This window comes from Falco biarmicus, chromosome 10, assembly GCF_023638135.1.
Source record: "Falco biarmicus isolate bFalBia1 chromosome 10, bFalBia1.pri, whole genome shotgun sequence".
Lineage (NCBI taxonomy): Eukaryota > Metazoa > Chordata > Aves > Falconiformes > Falconidae > Falco > Falco biarmicus.
In genome coordinates, this window is record NC_079297.1 from 30,878,983 (window position 1) to 30,899,896 (window position 20,914).

Sequence of the window (20,914 nt, forward strand, 5' to 3'; positions counted from 1 at the left end):
CCCGCGCGCGCCTCCCGCCTCTCCCCCGCCCGCCCAGCCCCCGCGGCCGTTAGCGCGTGGCAGTTAGCGCGCGGCCCCTGCCGGGGCGCGTGCCGCCGCCGGGGCTTCCGCGCGCGCCGTGTGCAGCGGCGCGAGGGCAGGCGCGAGGGGAGGCGGGCCGGCGGCCCGGGGCCGTTCCCCGCCGCGCTCCCGCCCCCGCCGGGGCCGCTCCGCCAGCGGCCGCTGCTGCCGGCGAGCGCTGGGAGGCGGCAGCGAGTCCCCGCCGCGGGATCCGCTTGGGGAAAGCGAGCGGGCGAGCGAGACTTTTACCTTTTCTCTCTTTTCCCGTCCTCGCCCACCATGCCGCGGACGCCGCTGCCCGCCGAAGGGGAGGCGGCGGCTCAGCCCGGCGCCCTTCTCCTGAGGAGATGAGGGAGGCGCGGCCGGGCCGGAGCCAGCGCGACCCGCGCCTCTCCCCCGTACTGCCCCCTCCCGCGTCCCCGACCACCATGAGGGAAGAGAGAGAAGCCGCGGCCGCCTGCCCCCACGGACCCAGCAAGCCCCCGCAGCACTGCCCGCAGCCGGACGGCGGCGGGGCGGCCGCCCCCCTGGCGCTCCCCGGCGGCAGCGGCAGCAGCCCGGAAAGCCTGCGGAACGGCTACGTGAAGAGCTGCGCGACCCCCCTGAGGCAGGACCCCCCGAAGAGCTTCCTCTCCCTGCTGCTGTTCCCTACCGCCGCCTCGTCCTCCTCCTCCTGGGCTCTGCTCAGCCTGGGCGCCCTGGCCGCCGCCGTCCTCTCGCTCTTGGCCTTTCACGGCGGGGGTAGCGCCGGGGGCCAGCAGGACGGGAGCAGCTGGCGGAGCCCCCGGCCGCTGCACGCCTTGCTGTGCCTGTCCCGCTGCCTCAGCCCCCTCTTCAGCATCGCCTGTGCCTTCTTCTTCCTCACCTGCTACCTCGCCGGCGGCAGGCGCGGGGAGCACGGCGGCGGCACGACCCGCTGGTGGCTGCTGGCGCTTCCCGTGTGCTGCTACTCGGGGGACTTCGTGGCGCTGCAGTGGCTGCTGCCCGCCGAGGGACATGAAGAGGAACCCCAGACCCTCGGCGAGCCTCAGGTGGTCCTAGGCAGGCTCCTGGCGGTGCTGGGCTCGGTGGCAGCGCTGACCCTGCTGCAGAGCTCCCTGAAGCTGCGCCGGAGCCTCCTCGTCTTGGTCTTCTCCAGCCTGGTGTGGCTGCTGTCGCTCACCACCCTTCACTCGCTCCCCCCAGCCCTCAGACCGCTGCTGGCCAGCTCGGTCGGGGTGGCAGGCTGCCTCCTAGCACTCTGTGGCGGAGAGCACGGCATCTTCTCGGCTCAGAGCCGAGGAGCGCACCACCAGCATCATCACCACCCACGGCTCCCCAGCGTGGAGGAAAAAGTGCCTGTGATCCGACCCAGGAGGAGGTCTAGCTGCGTATCCTTAGGCGAGACTTCGGCCAGCTACTATGGCAGCTGCAAAATGTTTAGGAGACCCTCGTTGCCTTGCATTTCCAGAGAGCAGGTAGGTGTCTTCGAAACTGGAAGGAGAAACTTCCTGAGAAATGAACGCCACTTGCTTTTCCTAACTGCTGTGTATGTCTCTGCTGGATGCCTGCTAACTGGCAAACTCCTGTTAGAGGAACGGAGGCAAGTGTTACGTCTGTGGGTTTCTCGACTCTGTTCTGCAGAATTGGTATAATCCTTTCTGTCTGTATAGAAGCTATATCATAATAATGTATTTGCTATAGGACAGAAGGTTTGCTCGGTTTTCATATGATCTTAAATATTAAAAAGTAGTTCCTATTGATTAGAACAAACCACCAAACCAAACATGTTCAGCTATCAGATACCTTGCTGTTTTGTTTCTTTTCTGAAGCCCAACACCTCCTCCGCTTCTGGCAGACTTTATGAGAGAAAGAAACCACAGCTTTCTAGCTGCTTGGCGCTTCTGGTTCTTCCCATTTTTCTATCGACAAAATGATTGTTGAGTGCTAAAGAAGTACCAGTTTTTGAGGGGTATTATTTATCAAATGTTGGCGTTGTTTGAGTGGCAGCTGTCCCTCTGCCTTGCAGATTGCTGTGTCTTGTTTCTCTCTGTCCTTCTCGCCCTCTTTTCCTCGTTCCACGTAAATTAACGTTAGGTTTGGGTTGATGAGATTTAAGAAACTCCTTTTTTACTGAAGAGAGAGCTGTTCAGCAGAGTCTGGAGGGATTCCCGAAACGCTCACTTTTCTTGAATGGAACTCTGTTGGTTTCTACCTCCCGGAAAACTTTTCAATGAGTCTGTTTTTTTGTAGCGTAACCCTCCATCTGTGTGTGTGGAGTTTGTTTTTATGTGGGGAACTTGCACGTGAACTGCAAGTACATCGAGTTGTGTCGCCGGTGAAACTGGCCTGAGGCTGCTGCAAGTGGATTATCAGACCGTTATAGGAGAGAGAATAAGGGGAGTGTATTTAATAAACGTGCAAAGGAACAGTTTCTGAGAAGGGATTGTTGCTGCAGAGGCCCCTGTCTACTTAAGGTTGTGGCTGAAATCCATGGATACTAAATTAAATTTTCTAATTTTGCTTTGACGTGTATTCCTTAATGCACTTCTTGTGATTGTCAGTGAAACAGGTCTGAGAAAATACGAGGTGAATCTGAAATGGTGAGTGGTTTTCAAGCATTTATTTCCCTGCATTTGCACAACAGAATAATACAGCGGTAATTGTTTTTGGATAAAAGGTTAAATGCAAGTATGCTGTAACAGCCTTCAGAAATAATTTGAAACTTACTGAATGAGCTATCTAATGCATACTGTGACACAAACATTAAATTACTGTACTAGTGTTTAAGGTATGTAGGGAATATTGTGTAGTAATTTACTTTCTCTGTTCCCTTCTGGATAGTAAATGCTCTCTTTCTGCCACATTTGTCTGCAGTACAAAAACTTCAGAAAATGTGGTTTCATTAACCTTTCTAGATAATAGAAGATACTTGTTCTTATGCAACGTACTAAATGCTCCCTTTGATATTTGGCTCACTTCCTAAAGGTATGCGCATATTTCAAGTTAAGGCATTTATTATTCTTTAAGTAACATCATAAATGTCAACCATAACTAAATACATAGAATTTATTGGCAGTACTTAAATCATACGTGTTCATGATAAAATGTAACTGTTTGGTAGACTTCCAGAATTTGATATCTTTGTTATCACTAGAAGTGAACAGAAACAACAAAGAGATCTGAAGTTCTTTGCTTTCCTAATAGTCTATTATACTTTACAATAAATATTTGTCCTTTATGAAGCAGAGTTTAAGTGGTATTCAGAGATATGCGTTTTGCGTAGCATTTTATAAGCATAACACAGGTTAAATCCACTGATCTCCTGTCTGACTTGGAGAGAGATCAGACATTGCAGAGCTGATAAAATGTCAATTGTTTGGGTGGGGGGAAGAACTAAGTCCATAATGTGTGACTTTATTTGAATAAACACTACAAGTTTTTTTTTTTATTGCTTTCTTGAAACAGAAGGAATGTGTATGCACTTAATGCTTTCCAGAGAGCATTTATTATACGTGTTTTCTTTAAGGACTAAATGCACATTTTGCAGATAATTTTAAAATATTTCAGTATTTCTTTTGTAGTATTAATGTTATAAGAGTGAGTTCAATGAGCATTGTTAGGAGGGTCAGCAGAGTACAAGGAATGTGCTGCAGGTTCACCGTGACAGGAATACTTTGATGAATGAGAGCTAAGTTGCTATTGTGATTCTATTCGAAGTATTTTGTATGATTGTTAGGAACCTCTTGTATGCAGAGGTTTATATGAACCTCTGCAAGCAGGGGCGCTTAAGAACAAAAAAGGCAGATGTATCAAATCATAGAATACGAGGTTGGAAGGGACCTCAAGGATCATCTGGTCCAACCTTTCCTGGTGAAAGCACAGCCTAGGAAAAGTGGCCCAGCACCTTGTCCAGCTGAATCTTAAAAGTGTCTGGTGTTGGGGAATCCACCACTTCCTTGGGAAGGTTATTCCAGTGGCTGATTGTTCTCATTGTGAAAAACTTTCCTCTTGAGTAGATTTTTAGTTGCTCTTTGAGGAAAAAAGGGAATACTAGTATTGACCTTAAGTTTCCAGATGCTTGTTGTTTGAAATTGTCGGGCTCTCTGTCTATGAGAAAATTATTATACTGACCTGACTGTTCTTTTTCATAAATAAGATCAAGCCAGAAACTGTAAGGGGTTTGTGTGCATGGAGGGTGAGAGTGGGGACAACACACAAAGGTATGTGCAACCAGTAGTGTGTGCACACTGGAACTGGATGGAGCTATTGCTCTTTTCTGGGGTAGAAGTGGAAAGAGGCCCTGTGAGCACAGTCCTGTAAATGCTTACTAATTTGAGCAATCCTTATGACAAAGATTTAGATTATTGCTTTCTGTACTTGAACAGGTACGGCAGCTATAAAGCTGGAAGGTTGATAAAATTAATTACCTTTTTCTTACCTTTTATATGAGTGTTCATGCTTAGTTTAGCCACCAAAGTCTACAAATTCATGCTGTGTATGGCTTTTCTGTAGTACATGTGGCTACCAATGTAGTTTGAGGTGGTGGGAAAGAGTTTTGAATAGATTATACTCACATAAAAATTTAAAGATATACTTAAAAGCTATTATAAAAAATTAAACATACACATAGAAGGAAGCAATGTGACTAAAATCAAGAGTTAAAAATTATGCAAATACAGTGTCTTTTCTGAACTACTACATTAACACTTATCCTGCTCACAGATATGCATATGATTTTAGCAGTAAACAGGCTTTTTATATTCTTACTTCAGTATTTGCCCTGGACCTAGAGAGGAATTGCTTATTAGCAGTATGGCTGCAGTATTAATTGGTATTATAAATTTTGTGTAGATTATGTTTAGATTATATGTATTAATTGGATGCTAATCTCATAGCTGTACCTACCACTACTGGTATCAAAGGATTTATATTCATTGATTGTTGTCTATTTAGCACTTTGTTATTTTTCTTAATTCTTTTTCCCCCCACATGAAAACTGTATACGAATTGGGAATCTAAAAGGTGCTTTTCAGCGTTGCAGATTTTCTAAACACTCTATGTCTGAAAAATATTGTAGTAAAAGCTATTTATTCTTTAACATGATGATGAATATGTATTTGAGAGCAAATAACTGTGTGTAGGAACTCATACATAGGAACTTCTCAGATCCAGAAAGAGTATGTGGTTTCTAAAATTTATATTCTTCCTTGAGTAGAGAATAGGCCTTCCTAATTAAATATGTAGGATGTGTGTCCAAAACAGTCTGCAAACAGAGCTAATACTTTTCCTAGTTACCTGACTAGGTTCAAACACATAGGAAGGCTGGGGTATTTCATGGATAGACTCCTTTCATGTTGCACAGAACAGTTGTCCTGTGGTTAGGTTGGTTGTTGAATTGACTGCCACCTTTCCCCAGTTTGTGTTCCAACCTATCTTGTACCTTGGAGCGTTAGCTTAGGAAGATCAGGACTTGATTTGAAAAGTCTAAAATACGTAACTTGAAATGAATGCAGTTCCTTATTTTCTTAGACAATTTAGATCAGTGTCACCTATTTGTGAAATAGATTATACTTTGTCCTTAAGTACTTGGGGGATAAATTTTCTAGTGCAGATACTGTCTGTTAATGTGTATTCTACAGTGTCTTAAAATTGTTACACTCAGATACTGCTTGCAGCCTAGTAACATGTGAGCCTTTACCTGTTGATTGCAGCTAATAACATAAAATGTAAGTCATCTTGCTCTGTATTTAACAAAATAGCTCTTTTGAGATTTTAAGTTATCCCCTAATGATTACAATGTCTGTTACCACAAGTGTACCTGCATGTCAGGATTTGTTTCCGTTGTTAACAGAATCTTCGTATTGGGTTTTTATTGTTTGTCTTGTGGGGAAAATAAAAGTAAAAATGTGTGTGTTGAGCTGTAAATGTAGTCAATTTCAATGGGATGTGACTGAATGCAGGGAATACACAAAGAGAAAGGACTACATGGTGAAAGCAACAGTCTTGGAAGACTGTTTTTCCAACCGTATTTAAGATATGTAGGATTATATTGTTTCTGTCTGGTTTTCTCTGACCCTGACAAAATGTTTTGCAGTAGTTGAAATGTGAAATAAGAAGACTCTTGGGAAGAGTTGCATACTTTTTCTACACACAAATATATACACCTTCTTTTTTTTTTTTCATCCTGAAGTTATATTCTTGTAGTATTATACCACAAAGAAAGGATTACTTGAGCACGGTCTGCCCATAGAGACCTGTAGATCGGTCAGAGTTTAAGATGGTATCCTCTGGCAAAGTCACTGCCAGGACCATACTCTGGTTCACAGAGAATGACAAAGAATGCCCTCAGGGAGACTGAGTGCAGTTAAGAACTCTGTTAGCTAAGTTTACCTTAAGCCAGTTTTTAGATATCCAAGGCTTGGTGACAGCTCATGTTCTGGACAGAAAAGTACACTAAAAGCAGGGAAATAAACATGTCTTTAAATTGTCAGTGGAGCGAAGGGTGTTGACTGTTTCTGCAGGTGTGGTTTCTTGGCAAGAAAAGGTAAAAGGAGAAAAGAAGGAGATCAAAGACAACTGCTGTGGAAATATTGGAGAAATTTGGAGGAAGGTGAAGGTGGCATGATACAGGAGTGACCAGAGCGCCAGTAGGAAAGTAATGGAGGAAGCTGGGAGAGAAGGTTCTAAGAACTGTATGATCGACTGTGTCAAAGAAAACTAACAGGATAAATTGGATAAAGTACTAATTTTCAGCTTTGACTAGGAAGGTATTTTAAACTTACGAAAGAAAACTGTAGGGATGAGGAACAAAAGGTTCCTAGGGGAGTCTCTAGAATGGTAAAGAGGACAGCCTCCATGCTGCAGTTCATGAACAGTGTATTTTGTGAGGTTAAATATGAAAGGGAAGAGAATTACAAGGAGTCAGGTTTATTTTCCTGAGGAGGAGACTCATCTTTTGACACAGTGTATGTGTGTGCATGTATATGCCTGACAGTACCATCCTAAACTTGATCAACTGAACTGACTGAATACTATGGCCTTAGAACTTTCAAAGATACCAAATTCCAGCAAGTTTTATGAAAAAAAAATGAGTGGCAAGTGAAGAGACCCTATGGAATATGCCCCAACATGGAGCAAGTCTGCAGTGTGAGCTGAACTTTACATAAGTAAATGTATTTCATGAGTGAATACCAGAACTGGGGGGTGGGAATTCTGTTAAAGCATGGGGCCTTATTTGACACTTGATAGGAAAGTTGTATTTTTTAAAAAAGCTTTTTTCCGCTGGTTTTAGTTTTCTGATACCTAAAAATGGAAACTTCATGCAGTCTTACCGTCATTCATTTGAACAAATTAACAAAGCCAACTCAGGTCTGGTGTTCAGAAACTAGTTGCTGAAGATGGAAAAGAGTAAATCTTGTACTTTTGTGCAAAGATAAGGATTGCAGACAGGGAAACTGGGAGATGTAGTCTGTTCTGTCATTGATGCAAAAATTTGTGGAGGAAAACAGATGAGAAAAACTACTGCCTGCCAAATAAGAAGGGAGAGCAGATCACAGGAGGTGCAAGCCATTGAATATTTTGCTGGGATCTCACCCATGTTTTTCAGGATAAAACTATGTGGAGAGAGAGCTGAAAGAATAGTTTAAGATGAGAATAAAGAAGAGTGAAAGGAAATATTGAATTTCAACATGCCTTTTTCAGTGGGTGAAAACAATGCTTAGCGAGATAGTATGACACAGCAGAGTAAATTTTGGCGGGGAAAAAAATAATAATGCAACTTTTCTGCAACTCAAATAGCAGGAATGAACATTTAAGGTAAAAGTGAGGGCTTGGATTGGTAAGGGCAGACTGTGTAATATATGAGTGAACATTAATGAAACATAAAAAGGATCAATAACTTTAGGGATCCAGTGGAAGTAAAAGCATACTAGAGCCTTCCAAACAGACAGGAACCATGGATGCTAATAAATTAGAGTTCACAGGGTAACAAGTAAACTGACAGATGATGGTATTTGGGAAGGGGAAGTGCAACAGAAACAGATCGGAGAGATCTGTCCTTAAGGAAGACCAGTTAAGTGAATGGCCTTATTGGCAAATGTGGAAAAATGAAGTGTTTTAGGGAACTAGAGACAACATAACAATGAATGACTGCTGACATAAAATTATAGTTCCCAGAGTGGTTTTATATTTGAAAATGGATCATACAGCTTTGGGAAAGGACATAAATTCAGGCTACTGGTGACCAGGAGTAAGTTTTGATGTGTTGGGCCATCCCTACTTTTTCATAGCTTTTATATGTAGCATGTTCCTTTGAAACAAGTGCAAATTTACTGGAAAAGGGACAAAACAGGGCACAGATATCTGAGTGATTTTTTTACATCCCTCTGTTTGTTTGATAGTTCAAACCGGTGCTGCTATGCAATACATTCATGGCTACCATTGCTAACCTCACTTTGTACAGGAGGTGCGGAAAAAGCTGACATATTACCAATTAAATGACTGATTGAATGCCAATCCTGACAAGTTTTGCTACCCGTTACTGAGTTGCCAACCTTAACTTAGTGAAGGTATTCAGGTTTGCATAAAGGAACATTAAAGGCATATTTGCAGCAAATGGTCCATTTGTTGTTCATTTGATAAATGTTTGTTTTATGGAAAGTTAAAATGATCTTTTTCCTATATGATTTACTATTTTTAAGCTATTCAAGAAATTGAGTAGAAAATGTCCATGAGAAGCTGTATTTGGGTGCTTTGGGTTTGGTTTTAAGAGAGCTTCCCTTTTTTATGAGGAACGTTCTAGGGGGTTTTTTTGTCTGAATTAGCAATACAGGTACATTGGTTTAGCTATATCTGTGCTGGTAATAGTAATTGAGAAATATACATGCAGTTTTAATTTGGGGTGAGTACTTTCAGTATACCCATAACGGCCGGTGCTGCTCCCCTGCCCCAGCAGAACTGTACCACTGTTAGGTAGTGATACAGCAAGCCTGTGTCACACCTGCCTGTTTATACCTATTTTCAGTACAGTTTTATCTGCAGAATTCACAATGTAGAATAAACTCTTCTGAAAGTGTGTGAAGCTTAAGGTTTGCAGAGGGAAGTTTTGTCAGTTTTATTGCAATAATAGCTTAACTATGACGCCCTGTGTAGGCACTGTGGTATCAGAGTGTCTCTTTTAGCCTTCGTTATTGGTCATGTTACATTTTCTCTTTGATTAGATTAAACCCTTTTAACAGGATAGGAGCTAAAGAAAAGGCTAAAAAAGGCATTATTATATCAGGCTTGCTGTCCATGTCTTTAGCATTTTTTTGTTTCAATGTGACCTAAAATTAAAGGCCTGTGTTTACATTTAGGATCTTTTTATTTTTCTTAGTCAGTTTAACATTACAAATTCAATCATAATGTATTTTCTGGGGTTTATTCTGTAGTTATTTTTCTTCTAAGCGTTGTTGCGTGATACCTGTTTGCTACTTCAGGAATATAATTTTGTGCCTTCTGCCTAGTGGATTCTCTTAAAGGATTTCTAAATTTCTGGGTACTCTTAAGTTACTAATATAGGATAAGAAGTAATTTTTTTAAGAACAGGTATCAGTGAGTTTTTCTAGTACTTTTTGGCTTTCCAGAACAGTTTCTATCCTTTCACACAAATTGCTGATGTTTTTCAACATGATGACTGATAAACACTAAACCTCAGCTATCTCATTGTCTTCTGTGTGAGAGCTGTATGGTGGCCAGGGAACCTGGCAGTGTGTGTGCTTTACAGAAGTGAACGGCTTCTTAGCTGGGCTTGTAACTTTGGAAGTGAACTGCCTTTTTGTGAGCTTTCTTGGAGGCAGGGAGTGATCTCTGTATTTATAGGACATCATTAGTAGTTAGTAAAATTCACTGTCATGCATATAGTTTAACAATTCAAACTTCAAAAAGAAAGGAATTTTTTTTAAAGAGACTTCTTAAGTGATTATTGTTTTGATTAACATCCGCACTAGCCTTCATTTCATTTGGTTTGCCACCTAGATAGTGTAATGTGTAAAGGCACTCACAAGCTCTTGCAGTTCCATAGTATGCTGCACACTCTTACTCCCTTGGAATAGGATTATCCTCATTACATAGTATGAAATTAAATTTCAGTTAATTTAAACTGCATTTTTGTAGCTACAAGTGTTATCGTCTTAGATGTGGATAGTAGGGGAGGGAAATTTGTGTTGAAACCTGAAGGTGTGATTAGCAGGCTGAAAAAGTTTAGATCCTGCTGTGCCTGTGAAATGCCATCTGCTCTGGCACTGCCCTGAAGGAATTGGCTCAAACTGGAAGACGTAAAGGCACACTAGAACAATTTTACTCTTGAGCAGTCAGATCTGTGAGAAGCAGGCTTTATTTTGCTCAGGGAAAGATGAATGTTGATCTGGGTTATACTGTTTCCATTGAGATTGTGCATACAAAAGTGCATTGAAATGCAGACATACCTGCTGTGTATTGCTGCTTATAGAATGGGGTAAACAAACACAAACAGTAGTGATGAGAGGGGCTTGGTTCTTCCTAACATGTTGGTATAGGATAGAGCAGCACATTTCATGTCTTAGAAAATACAAACAGGCTTGTTTGTGCCCTTTGTCTCTCCTTGTTTCAACTAACTGCATTTTCAGGGCAGCATAGTATCCATGTGGGGATCACTGAAGCACGCTTACAAAGCAAATTTCAAATGAAACTTCCAAGGAGAGAATTTCAATTGATTACGAACATACGTGTTTAACTAGGTGTCTTTTAGTCTCTTTTTTTATTATTATTGTGAAGTAGTAAGAAGCTGAGGAATGTTACTTAAGATTTTTCCAATGATTGATTAAATGTAGTATGTTTATCTGAAGTCAAAGTAAGTGGTTACCGTGATGTAAATAACAGCTTTGTGCTGTTATGGCAAAGCGTAGTTGGAAGTATTTTGATTACAAGTATCTGTTAATTTATTTTTATGTAGTTGTAGAAAAGTGTTAATTAGACTCTCTATAAGAGATACTGCCATGGTGAATAAAAAGTAGCAAGAAAGTTTCCATGCCATGGTAATATTGAAAATCTGATTTTTCCTTCTATTTGGAGCTTCTCATTGAACAAGTTTAATTAAGAAAGAATTGTTTAGAACAGCTTTTGTGTTAATGACCTGTCTTTGTCATCATTGCTTTTAATTAATTTATTTTTTATAACTGGCAGACAGTTCATTAGATGCCAAAGAATTTTTAAAGGAGCTTGAATATAATAGGTTTGCAAGTGATTTTCCATGATGTCAAGATGAAAGTTAGAAAATGGGAGTAGATGAGGAGAGACAGGTGCTGACTATTGCTTTTAAGTGTGGCCTGTTTTCAAATGAGAGATGAGACAATGACTGTCATATCAGAGACATCTGCAGAATGTTGTGAAGAAGAAAATATAGTGTTTCAGTCAGTGTGAAGGATAACAATTTTTTATGAAGACTAAAAATCAAAACTAATTAAAAGTCTTTAAGCTTCAGTCAGTCTTGTTAAAACTGAGTAAAATTCTGTGCTTACATATGAAATTTGTGTAATCCATTTAATAAGATCATTAAAGATAAAATTTCAGGACAAACTAATCTAGAAACTGGTGTTGTATCTGTAAATATGAAATCGATATCCTGTTCAGGAAAGCATCTTACAACTTTAGAAACGACTCAAACTGTGTCTCATAAAAAAAGAGATGCCATTTAGACATTAACTGCAAAAGAGAATGCAGTTTTAATAATGAACCTATAAAGGTATATAGTTAGTCTTACGTAATTTTTCCTGTGAGACTAAAATTTCATTGCTAAAGATCTGTAAGTCTTCTATACTTGTCTTAAAGGTTATTCTAGTAGGAAGCTCCCTAGAGTCAGCAGAACTCTTTATGCTTTCAAGTGGAAAAGAACATGTGTTTAAGGATTGAGATTGTAGTTCTTACTTGTTTAAAAATTCACAGGGTTTAATTTAATTTATAACTTTAGCCCTCTAGTAGCAAGTGTTAACAATCACAAATTAATACATTCTTAAAGCTATGTTCCTTTCACCTGACTGATGATGGACAGGATTGGTGTGCTTTTAGAAAATGGGCCTTGAAAGTACAAGAAAAATAATTTCTCAGGACATCAATGTTCAGTAGTAAATTGCTTGCTTGCTTGTCTTTTTTGAACCATCATTTACCTTTCTCTTTCCTTGTCCTTACCTGTTTTTAATTTTATAATTATTTTAGCTTCTCTTCCTACCAGTGTGTTCTTTCTCCTTCAACATGTTACAAGATCAGTAACATATCTTGGTCCAAAATTACACGTATCTTTCAGCAAAGACATAAAAATGTTCTGGCTGAAAGCACTTCTTTAGAAACCTAGTAATGAAATTATTGTTTAAAAAACCCCACACTTATGTAGAACATTTGGTAACATACAATTTATAAAATATATTAAATATTTCCTTGCATTTACGGCATAAAAATGTTTCTAGAATCTCTTCAGTACCATGTAAATGTCCATTATTGAAGAACGATACATAAGTAGACTACATTTGAAAAGGTGTGTGCATTTATTTTGACATACTCGTACAGACCTTGTCCTTTACCTTGATACTATACAATATTGTAAAGGTCTTTGTTTTTTCATTTTATTATTTTAGTCCTGCAAGTTAGATGCAAGGTGCTTACTCGCCTGCTTCATTCTCTATAAGCATAACTGCAAATTTATTTGTAAGATCTGAGCTCTTAATATGTAAGCTTTTGCAGTTAGGAACTTACTCTTTGCTGCCCAAAGAGAATCTGTATGTCTGCGTGGTTTCAAAGCTGAAAACAACCCTCTGTTTATTTCCTGGATAGAGGGGACAAAGGTTGTCTAGGTTTTTGGGTTTTCTTTTGTTTGTTTGTGTGTGTTTTGGGGGTTTTAGGTTGTTGGGTTTTCTTTTTGAGAAGACTAAGCCTTTAGCCATCTCGTTTATGTTTTGCCTCTTTCCTATTGTAAACAAGTGAGGAAGGAGAAATAGGAGTAGTATTAGCTCAAGTGCTGCAGCTGTAGCAAGAGTAGATGGCTGACTAATGATAATAGGGAATGAACTGTGCCTTAAAAAATAAATACCGAGTATCTTACTCCCTTCATTTCTCCATTCAAAATGGAAGGAAAGAATTACAGGATTTGTATTTGTTGATGTACCTTCCTGCAATCTTTGAGAGCTTTAAGAAAGCTTTCCTGATCTTTATAATACTGAAATTCATATACAAATTTAATTGAAGTATTTCATTCTGATTACAGCTATGGTTGCAACAGGGCGAGTAGGAGCAGAGGAATATTTTCTGTCCTGATGTCTTGAGCTTTATTTGCCTCCACAAGGCAAGCAAATTTAACTGGACTTTTGTAGAATTTTCTTTTTTTGAAGGAAATTTTGAACTTTAGTTCCAATTTTTGAGTAGTACTTTGTCTCAACGTGTCTGTTAGATTCCCAGCTGTGTCCCAGGTCTGTCTTTTTCTTCCCATGAACTCTGCTTCATTTTTTGAGACATTCTGCAGTGGTACCCCTGCCAATTACAGGAAGAGGGGTAAGCCAAGAAAAAAAAGCAGTGACTTCCCTGCATCTGTCTTGTCATGAGTGTCATTTGGGAGGTTATCTAGCTTGGTGGAGAGAGCTGTATTTTTCTTCTCGTGCCCCAGTCAGGGTATAGCTGGAGAAAAAATGTATATCGTGATGGTGGATTCCATAGTTGCTGGACTTGTATAAGGTGGATAACAATTCTGAGTATTGAAAAAGTACTAAATTGTTAGTAACTGGGTAGACTTCCAAGCTTTATAGAGGCTAGCCTTCTATGCAAAATGGTCTTGTTATGTATCAGCTACATAACTGAAATGGTTAAATCATTTGATGCCTGTGTTTATGTTTAGATAGTGCCTTCTGACAGAACTTGTATGTGGATGTTCCTCCACTTGGTTCTAATCCAGACATCTAAAACCTCATTTTATTGAGGATGTCCTCAGCAACCATTTTATGTTTTAGTTTTGGAGAACCTGTCTCAGCCTTGAATCCCATAACCTAAAGACATCATGTGGCTCATGATTTTTCTCAGGGATTCCTGATCAGCTGATGAGTAGAGTTGGGGTGGGAATCTTTTGTATCTCAGCATAAACCTGCAACAATAGTCTCACTAGCCTGTGTTGGTTTGCTTCCCTCCCCTACAGGGATATTTGGGTTCCTCAACATGCCTTGTGTAATCACAGGTTTTCTGCCTATCAATGCCTCTTCATCCCTGAAACTTCTTGATCTCTTTCTGGAATGTCCATGATTACATACCAGATAATGTATTTTTTTTTTCTGAGCTGGCTTTCCATTCCATTGAGGAACACAGGCTATTGGTAAAGGAAACATTTATTTCTTTTTTTCTTCTGCCCTCCTACCTACTGTGTGGGTACTGCAACATCAGAATGAAGAGTAATGCAGGTGTACGGCAAGAAGCTAAGAAGTGATAACAGAAGAAAACTATACTAATAGCATAGAAAAGCCTGCTGATGGAAACATCTGCATTTAGAGAACATCATTGCTGAGATGCTAACAACTAGTTAATTACCAACTAAGCAGAGCATCAATCATATTGTGAAACGTGGTAGCCCTTTTATGTTTCTTATTTCCTACAAAAGTATGGTGGCCAGTGCATAACTGCATACTGTTCTTCAGAGTTTTATTACAGGCCACTCATTTGCCTGTACCCCTGGACTTTTTGGATTAAAACTTCATATTTTGTGTTTTGGAATTTGGGTAAGTTATGATACTAGATTTTAAGAAGGTTTCCCAAGAAACTGGAGGATCCATGATGTATTTGAAAGAATGAGACTTCCACTTACTGGAAAGTCAGGGCTGCTTTAGATCTCCTTTTAGAGTGGTTCTAATTTGATATGAACCTGGCCTCATGAGTGAGTAAGCTTTTGTGAAAGAAATAGTGAAGAGTCCCTAATGTTGCCTCCTCCCTGCACCTTCACATTTTTGATACCTAGTTCTCTTTAGTGGCCAGGAAGCTGCTGTGACAGGTTGTTCTGGCTGCCTGTGGGCTGTCTATTTCAGAATGCTTTAGGGGATTTCCACTTAAAATTACACTGGTAGGCCAGTGAAGGTGGGAGACTTTTTTTCAGCAGTATGTCTCATGTGTATTTTGCCTTGGTGAAGCATTGCCTAAAATTTTTAAACAAAATATACTACTTCTATGTTGCCTTCTTGCTTTTTTTGTGCCCTGCAACTATTTCATAGTACAGAAAACCAGTTACGGTTTACACCAGATAAGCAACAATGTCAGCAAATAAAGGCTTTGTGCTTGTTTTGTCTTTATTCATGTCCCGAAATGACCCAAGTTCAAATTCACATTTAAAAATAAAACTTAAAACTGTCTTTTTTGCATGTGCAATATATTGTCAGAAAGGCCAGCATTTGCATTTTTTTAACAATTTTTTTCCACCAGAATCTGCAGTTTCCCTGCAAGATAGCTCACAGATGAGATCCATGCTCTACATATTTTTTTTGTTAAGCTCAAAATGTGATTTTTGTTTTCCTGGCTGTATACAGTAACTGTTCTGTGACAAATTTTTAAAACATGCTTCCTAGTTATATATGAATACACATCTTTTTGAAGTGAATGAGCGGTAGTTAGATGCATCCTCTTGATGTTTGTATCCAATTTACTTTGAGTATAGTACAAAATGAGGAAAATTCTGGAACTATAAAGCTAAAACCATTCAATGAAAATCAGAGATACGGGTAATTTGGTGTTTTATGTAAGATCTGCAGGTGACTAATTTTCTTAAACTTAACATGTGGCAGAAACTTTCAGTAGTGCAAACGCAAATTGAAAGATATGTTACGCTTTTTTAAATTTTAGATGATGTTTTCTTTCTCATGTTTTTCCTTCTCAGTTAAAAAGAAAATGCAATGTAGACAGCTACTGCAAAGGTGAGAAAATTAAAGAGGCACGCAGAAAACGCTATTGTAAAAGTTAATTTATAGATAGGCTTGGTTAACTGTGAAGATGTTAGTCAAGGGTTAAGCTCAGTATTTTTCGCTGGCTGCCGAGTGAAACAGGATGCAGTGACTACATTGTCAGACTGCTGGTGTGAGTGCAAACAGATGAGGAAATGCTGGATCAGGCACTTCAGCAACTTGGGCTGTTACCGAGGAAACCGCTTGCGTCATACTTGCCAGCAATTAGCTTACAGTTCTTTTATTTTTGATAGTGTTGCAAGCTGGACTCGACTGTTACAAAGGAAAAGACTGGCTTCATCTCAGACTGTTTGGTAGTGACTGCTGCTGTGGTGCTCATGCAAATTTGCAAAGTGTTACTTTGGATACATTGTAAAATTATTTAAACTCTCCAGCTTACTTCTCCAAAGAACACTGTAGTTGTGCTTGATTCTGAAAGATGTGCAATCAAATTTTTGTGATCTGTATGAAAATTTAACCTCTAAAGCAAGGGATTCTTTTCCTAAATACTTTTTTCCTCCGTTGATTAAAATTCAGTAACTTACAGTGGTTACCTAGCCACTAATATAAACCAGTTAGTGTTGCAAGCAGTATGTGTTTTATCTCAGAAAATCATCATGTCTTCTGCATTTCACTTACAGTGTAAACAAATTCACAGTAACTGCTTTAATATTGATGTATGTTGTTAGTATGAGTATTGCCTTATGGCTACTTATGGCTGGTTATTTTTTTACAGAAAAAAACCATGCAGTCACCAACAGGTTAAACCAAGAAGAGTGTGTGGAGTTTGTTGTTGTGTTGTTACACAGGCAAACACATAAATAAACTTGGATTTTAAACGGTGGCTAAAGGCTAAACTTGCTAAAATGCCAAAGTTAATATAGAATACGCTTGTGTTCCTGTGTTTTTGTGAACATTAAAAAGCTAACATATTTTAAATGTTTAAATACTAGGGTTTTCAAGTTACTTTGGAATAATTCTTCCATATAATAATACCCCTGCATTTTCTTCATTTTTAAAAGAATAACTTTGACAGTTCATCAGTTAGAGCTGTGTTAGTATCTGAAAGGTATACACAAAGCTCCTGGTGGGGAAAAGTCAAGCAACCAAATCACCAAACCTCCCTGACTCTACCCCCACCCCCCAAAAAAACAAACAAACAATGCAACAACTCCCCCCCCCCCCCCCCCCGAATCCTTGAATACAAGGCTTAGAATTATTTGTTCCTGCACATTTATGATAATTAACTTAGCTGTAAAATACTGGCAGTCCCTATTTTTAAGACATTTTTCACACTCAGCCAGTGTCATCTATGGTTAGTTGGTCACTGGGGTTGCATTTCAAATGGTGATCACTGTCTACCTGGTCTCGGATCTTCATACAGGATCCTCTTCAATTTTATTTTATCGTAAAAAGAAATATACATTGTGTATGGGTGGCAGTGGCTAAAGCACTGGGATGCCTCTATAAAGGAAAAGCAACTGGTTTTGCTGCTGGTTCAAAATAGTGTTACTGACATTGCTAACACATTGTTGTGTGTAGCCACTGCTTGGTGTGTGCTTTATCTGGTATGCATTTGTATTAGCTCAATTGCCAAGTTATGAAGTCTTACCATTGAATTCAATGAGTACTGAAATTTAAATCTGTGTGATTATTAAAGAGCTAATGTAGGTGTCGACAAAGCAAGATCTGGAAACTGCAGATTTTGAATTGTAAATTTTGTCCTTCTTCTTTATCCCTTCAATTCTACACAGTAAAATGGAGGTTATGGTGTCATCAGGTCACTGTTGGGCTCTATGAGTGTATGTCCAGTAACTTTGCCATTTCTTTAGGGCGGTGCCTGCAAATTACACAATACATCAAACATATATAATATTTTGTTTTATCCCCATTTAGATCTTCAGCCCTGTAAGCCTTGTTAGTCTTCCTTCAATTAAGGAGATGGGAATTACAAGTTCACATACTTATTTTTCTACATAACTTTTAATATTGCTTAGATATGTGAATTTAATCTTCATTCTGGCACTTGTTAGCTATTTCAAAGTGCTTTTATGAGCTGACAACATTTGATTGTTTTCTGAATGTCCTATTCTTAGCCAGACTGGTATATATGCGTGTTTCAAAAGATAAATCTGTAATAACAGGTGGAGCTGCAGCATAGTAGGACACTACTTGGCTGTTTCATCTTTCAGTCATTCTGTGAAGTTTTGTGTGATTCCTGAGCAAACATTTGGTTTATATCTGTTGTAGTATCCTGACTTTGTAAGTCTGCTTGTCTAATATAGTGTGTTCTGTAACTTTTAAAACCAGTCAGATAGGTGGGTGTTATGAAAGAGAAGAGGGATTAAGGTCTCTTCCATCTTTTCCTGATTGTGATTTTTACTGAGGAAAACAAATCAGTAAAATGTTCTTTGCAAATCTTATGCTGTGAGTTATTTTGTAGAAAATTTCAATTAAAGCATCAAATGACTGACAGTCCATCGTTTGTTTTTGTATATAGCTAAAATGGCCAGCAGTCAGATCACCTTGTATGGATAGGTTTGTGCATCAGGAGTATTTAAATGCTTTTCTGAGCAACACAAAGGTGTTTTTTACTTTGATTCATTTTCTCATCATATGGTTATGTTCCTAAATGATCATTAGAATCACCTAAGATGGGCAGGTTTTTTTAAAACTTAGTTACTCCCATTGTCTAATTTGAATAACTTTCTTCCATGTCTTTTCAGTTTCAAACCATCTTTGCCAGTAATGTGTTTTTGGGGTTTTTTTGTTTGCATGTAATCGTTAGGCTCAATAGAGGAAATTATGTAGACTTCTGTTCAGCAGCCCCTTTCTCCTGGTATTAAAATCTACCTCTTTCCTCTTTTCCTCTGGAAGTTTCTTCACAGCTCGACCCTAGGACATCACAAGTTCAGTGTGTGCAGTACACCTGTCATTGGCTTCTTTGTTTAGGATTTTCAGAGGATAAAAACTAGGAGGAATTACAGAGAGGTGTGCCTTAGCCATCTCTAAATTTTCCTGGCATGTCACAAGTTTTCCTTTACTCTCTGTGATTTTCATCATTTCATTTATTGCCTGTATCCAAGCAGGTAACTTGTTTCCAGTTTCTTGAGTGTCAGGCTTTCTCTTGATGTGTTAGGTATCCACATAGAATTTGAGTCCTTAATTAATCAATAGAATGCAATAATGACCTAAAATCTTGTGCAATGGAGAGCTTGTTTTTCCTTTTCATTGCCTTAGATTACAGTTGCAGATGATTTTCTCAGTCTTCATATGCCACAATGGTTTTCTTCTGGGATACTAATTTTATAAACAATTCTGACTAAAATGTTGTGTCCTCTGTGTATTGTAGCTATTCAGAGGAAATGTTTTTACTAAGATGCCCATTGGAACCTGACTTCAGTGGCTTTGAAGGTCAAGTGACACAGTGATATCAGTAACTTTTCTATACTTCCTTTTTTCTTTTTTTTTTTTTGTTTTTTTGTTTTTTTGGCATTTGGGAATGCTGAACTCTTCTCCCTCACCCCTCCTTCCTCATTGTTCCTTTACATTTTGGTGTTTTGTGGTTTGAGGGTTTTTTTGCTGGTAATACCAGCAGCAGAACTCACTAAAATGCATGATAGTCAGCTGAAAGCTACAATTGCAGTGCAAGTCTTGATTAAAATTTTGAGTTCTGAGGTCAGAGCTTGATAATTTTCAGATGCTAAGAATTATGTTCAATTTAGATTAATTTTTATGTAGTCACAAAAAAGGATTTTTTTAATTTTATTTTGACCTTCAGATGCATCATTTCTAATATGAACACCTCTAGTCAAATGTTCCAATTCCCTGAATGCTTTGTGGTGCTTCCCCTTGAAAGGAGTGGTCCTTCTCAGCACTGTCCGTTCATTCCTTCCCTGGCACCATGCCCCTTTGTGCTGACACAAGCATGCACGAGACTACACAGCGAACTAAATTGGGGAACTAATCCCTGTTAAAAGTAATCAGTTCTTTTTGTAGTTCCTTGCCACGTTGTCTACATGAATGCTTTTGCTGTAGAAGGGAAGGGAGTGACACAGGGATGGGAATGAGCAGCTGAGGGAGGGCAGGACTGCTCCTTTCTTGTGGCAATGCCAAGTTGTACTGATTTGAGGGAACTAATGGCACTGCAGCATAAAGAATGGATGTGTTGGAACTTCCCAGTAAATAAGTCAAAAAAGCATCCCCTCACACCCAAAAGCCTCTGTATTTTTTCATGTCTTATGTGAACTGTGTATTTTGCATTTGTCCACTTGAAATAAAAAGAACAGAATGCTTCAACATTGGGTAGCTGAAATAGAGCAAATGGGTACTTAAAATGTAAGGTATTAAGCAATTGCAGTCAGGTGTGGTACCATGCTTGCAACATCCAACATTATACACAAAGTTTTCACAAAGACCTTGACAGGAAAGGAAAAATCAGAAAATTTAGATATCTAAGTTAGATTTGTACAGTAAATGGGGCAGAGGGTTCTTTTGAAAAACAATTTGTGGTGACAGAATCATACCACATTCATATGTGAGAACAGAATGAACGGATAAAGGACACATGTGACTCAGATTCTTCCTAATACCTGAGTATGTGGCACTCATTTAAAACAGGGCTTTCATACTGTTGTGTTTATGTGAAAATTCTTCATTATTTTCAGAGTGAAGTAAAAGGAAAACATTATACAACTGTAACAACACTTTTGTGAGTCACTTTACAAGTCTTGGACTCACATCAATCCATCATGCTTCTGTCTACAGGACTATGTAATACGGTAGCGGAGGGAAACTGTTGCCTTAGAATATGGAAGTGGATGTCGACTCATGCTGAGTCAAGAAGTAGGTCTGTCCCTTTCTGATGCTTCTAGGTATTTTGATGATTTCTCTGCTTACTT

At 39.4% G+C, this 20,914-nt stretch overlaps 1 protein-coding gene across 1 annotated transcript in view; it reads left to right on the top strand.

Moving 5' to 3' along the window:
• Positions 1-265: 265 nt before the first annotated feature.
• Positions 266-20,914, top strand: part of PDE3B (phosphodiesterase 3B) — an 87,212-nt gene continuing 66,563 nt past the window's right edge. Inside the window, exon 1 of the mRNA XM_056354287.1 lies at positions 266-1,517. Coding sequence (XP_056210262.1) covers positions 408-1,517 — 1,110 coding nt within the window. The 5' untranslated portion in view covers positions 266-407. The remainder of the gene's footprint in view (positions 1,518-20,914) is intronic.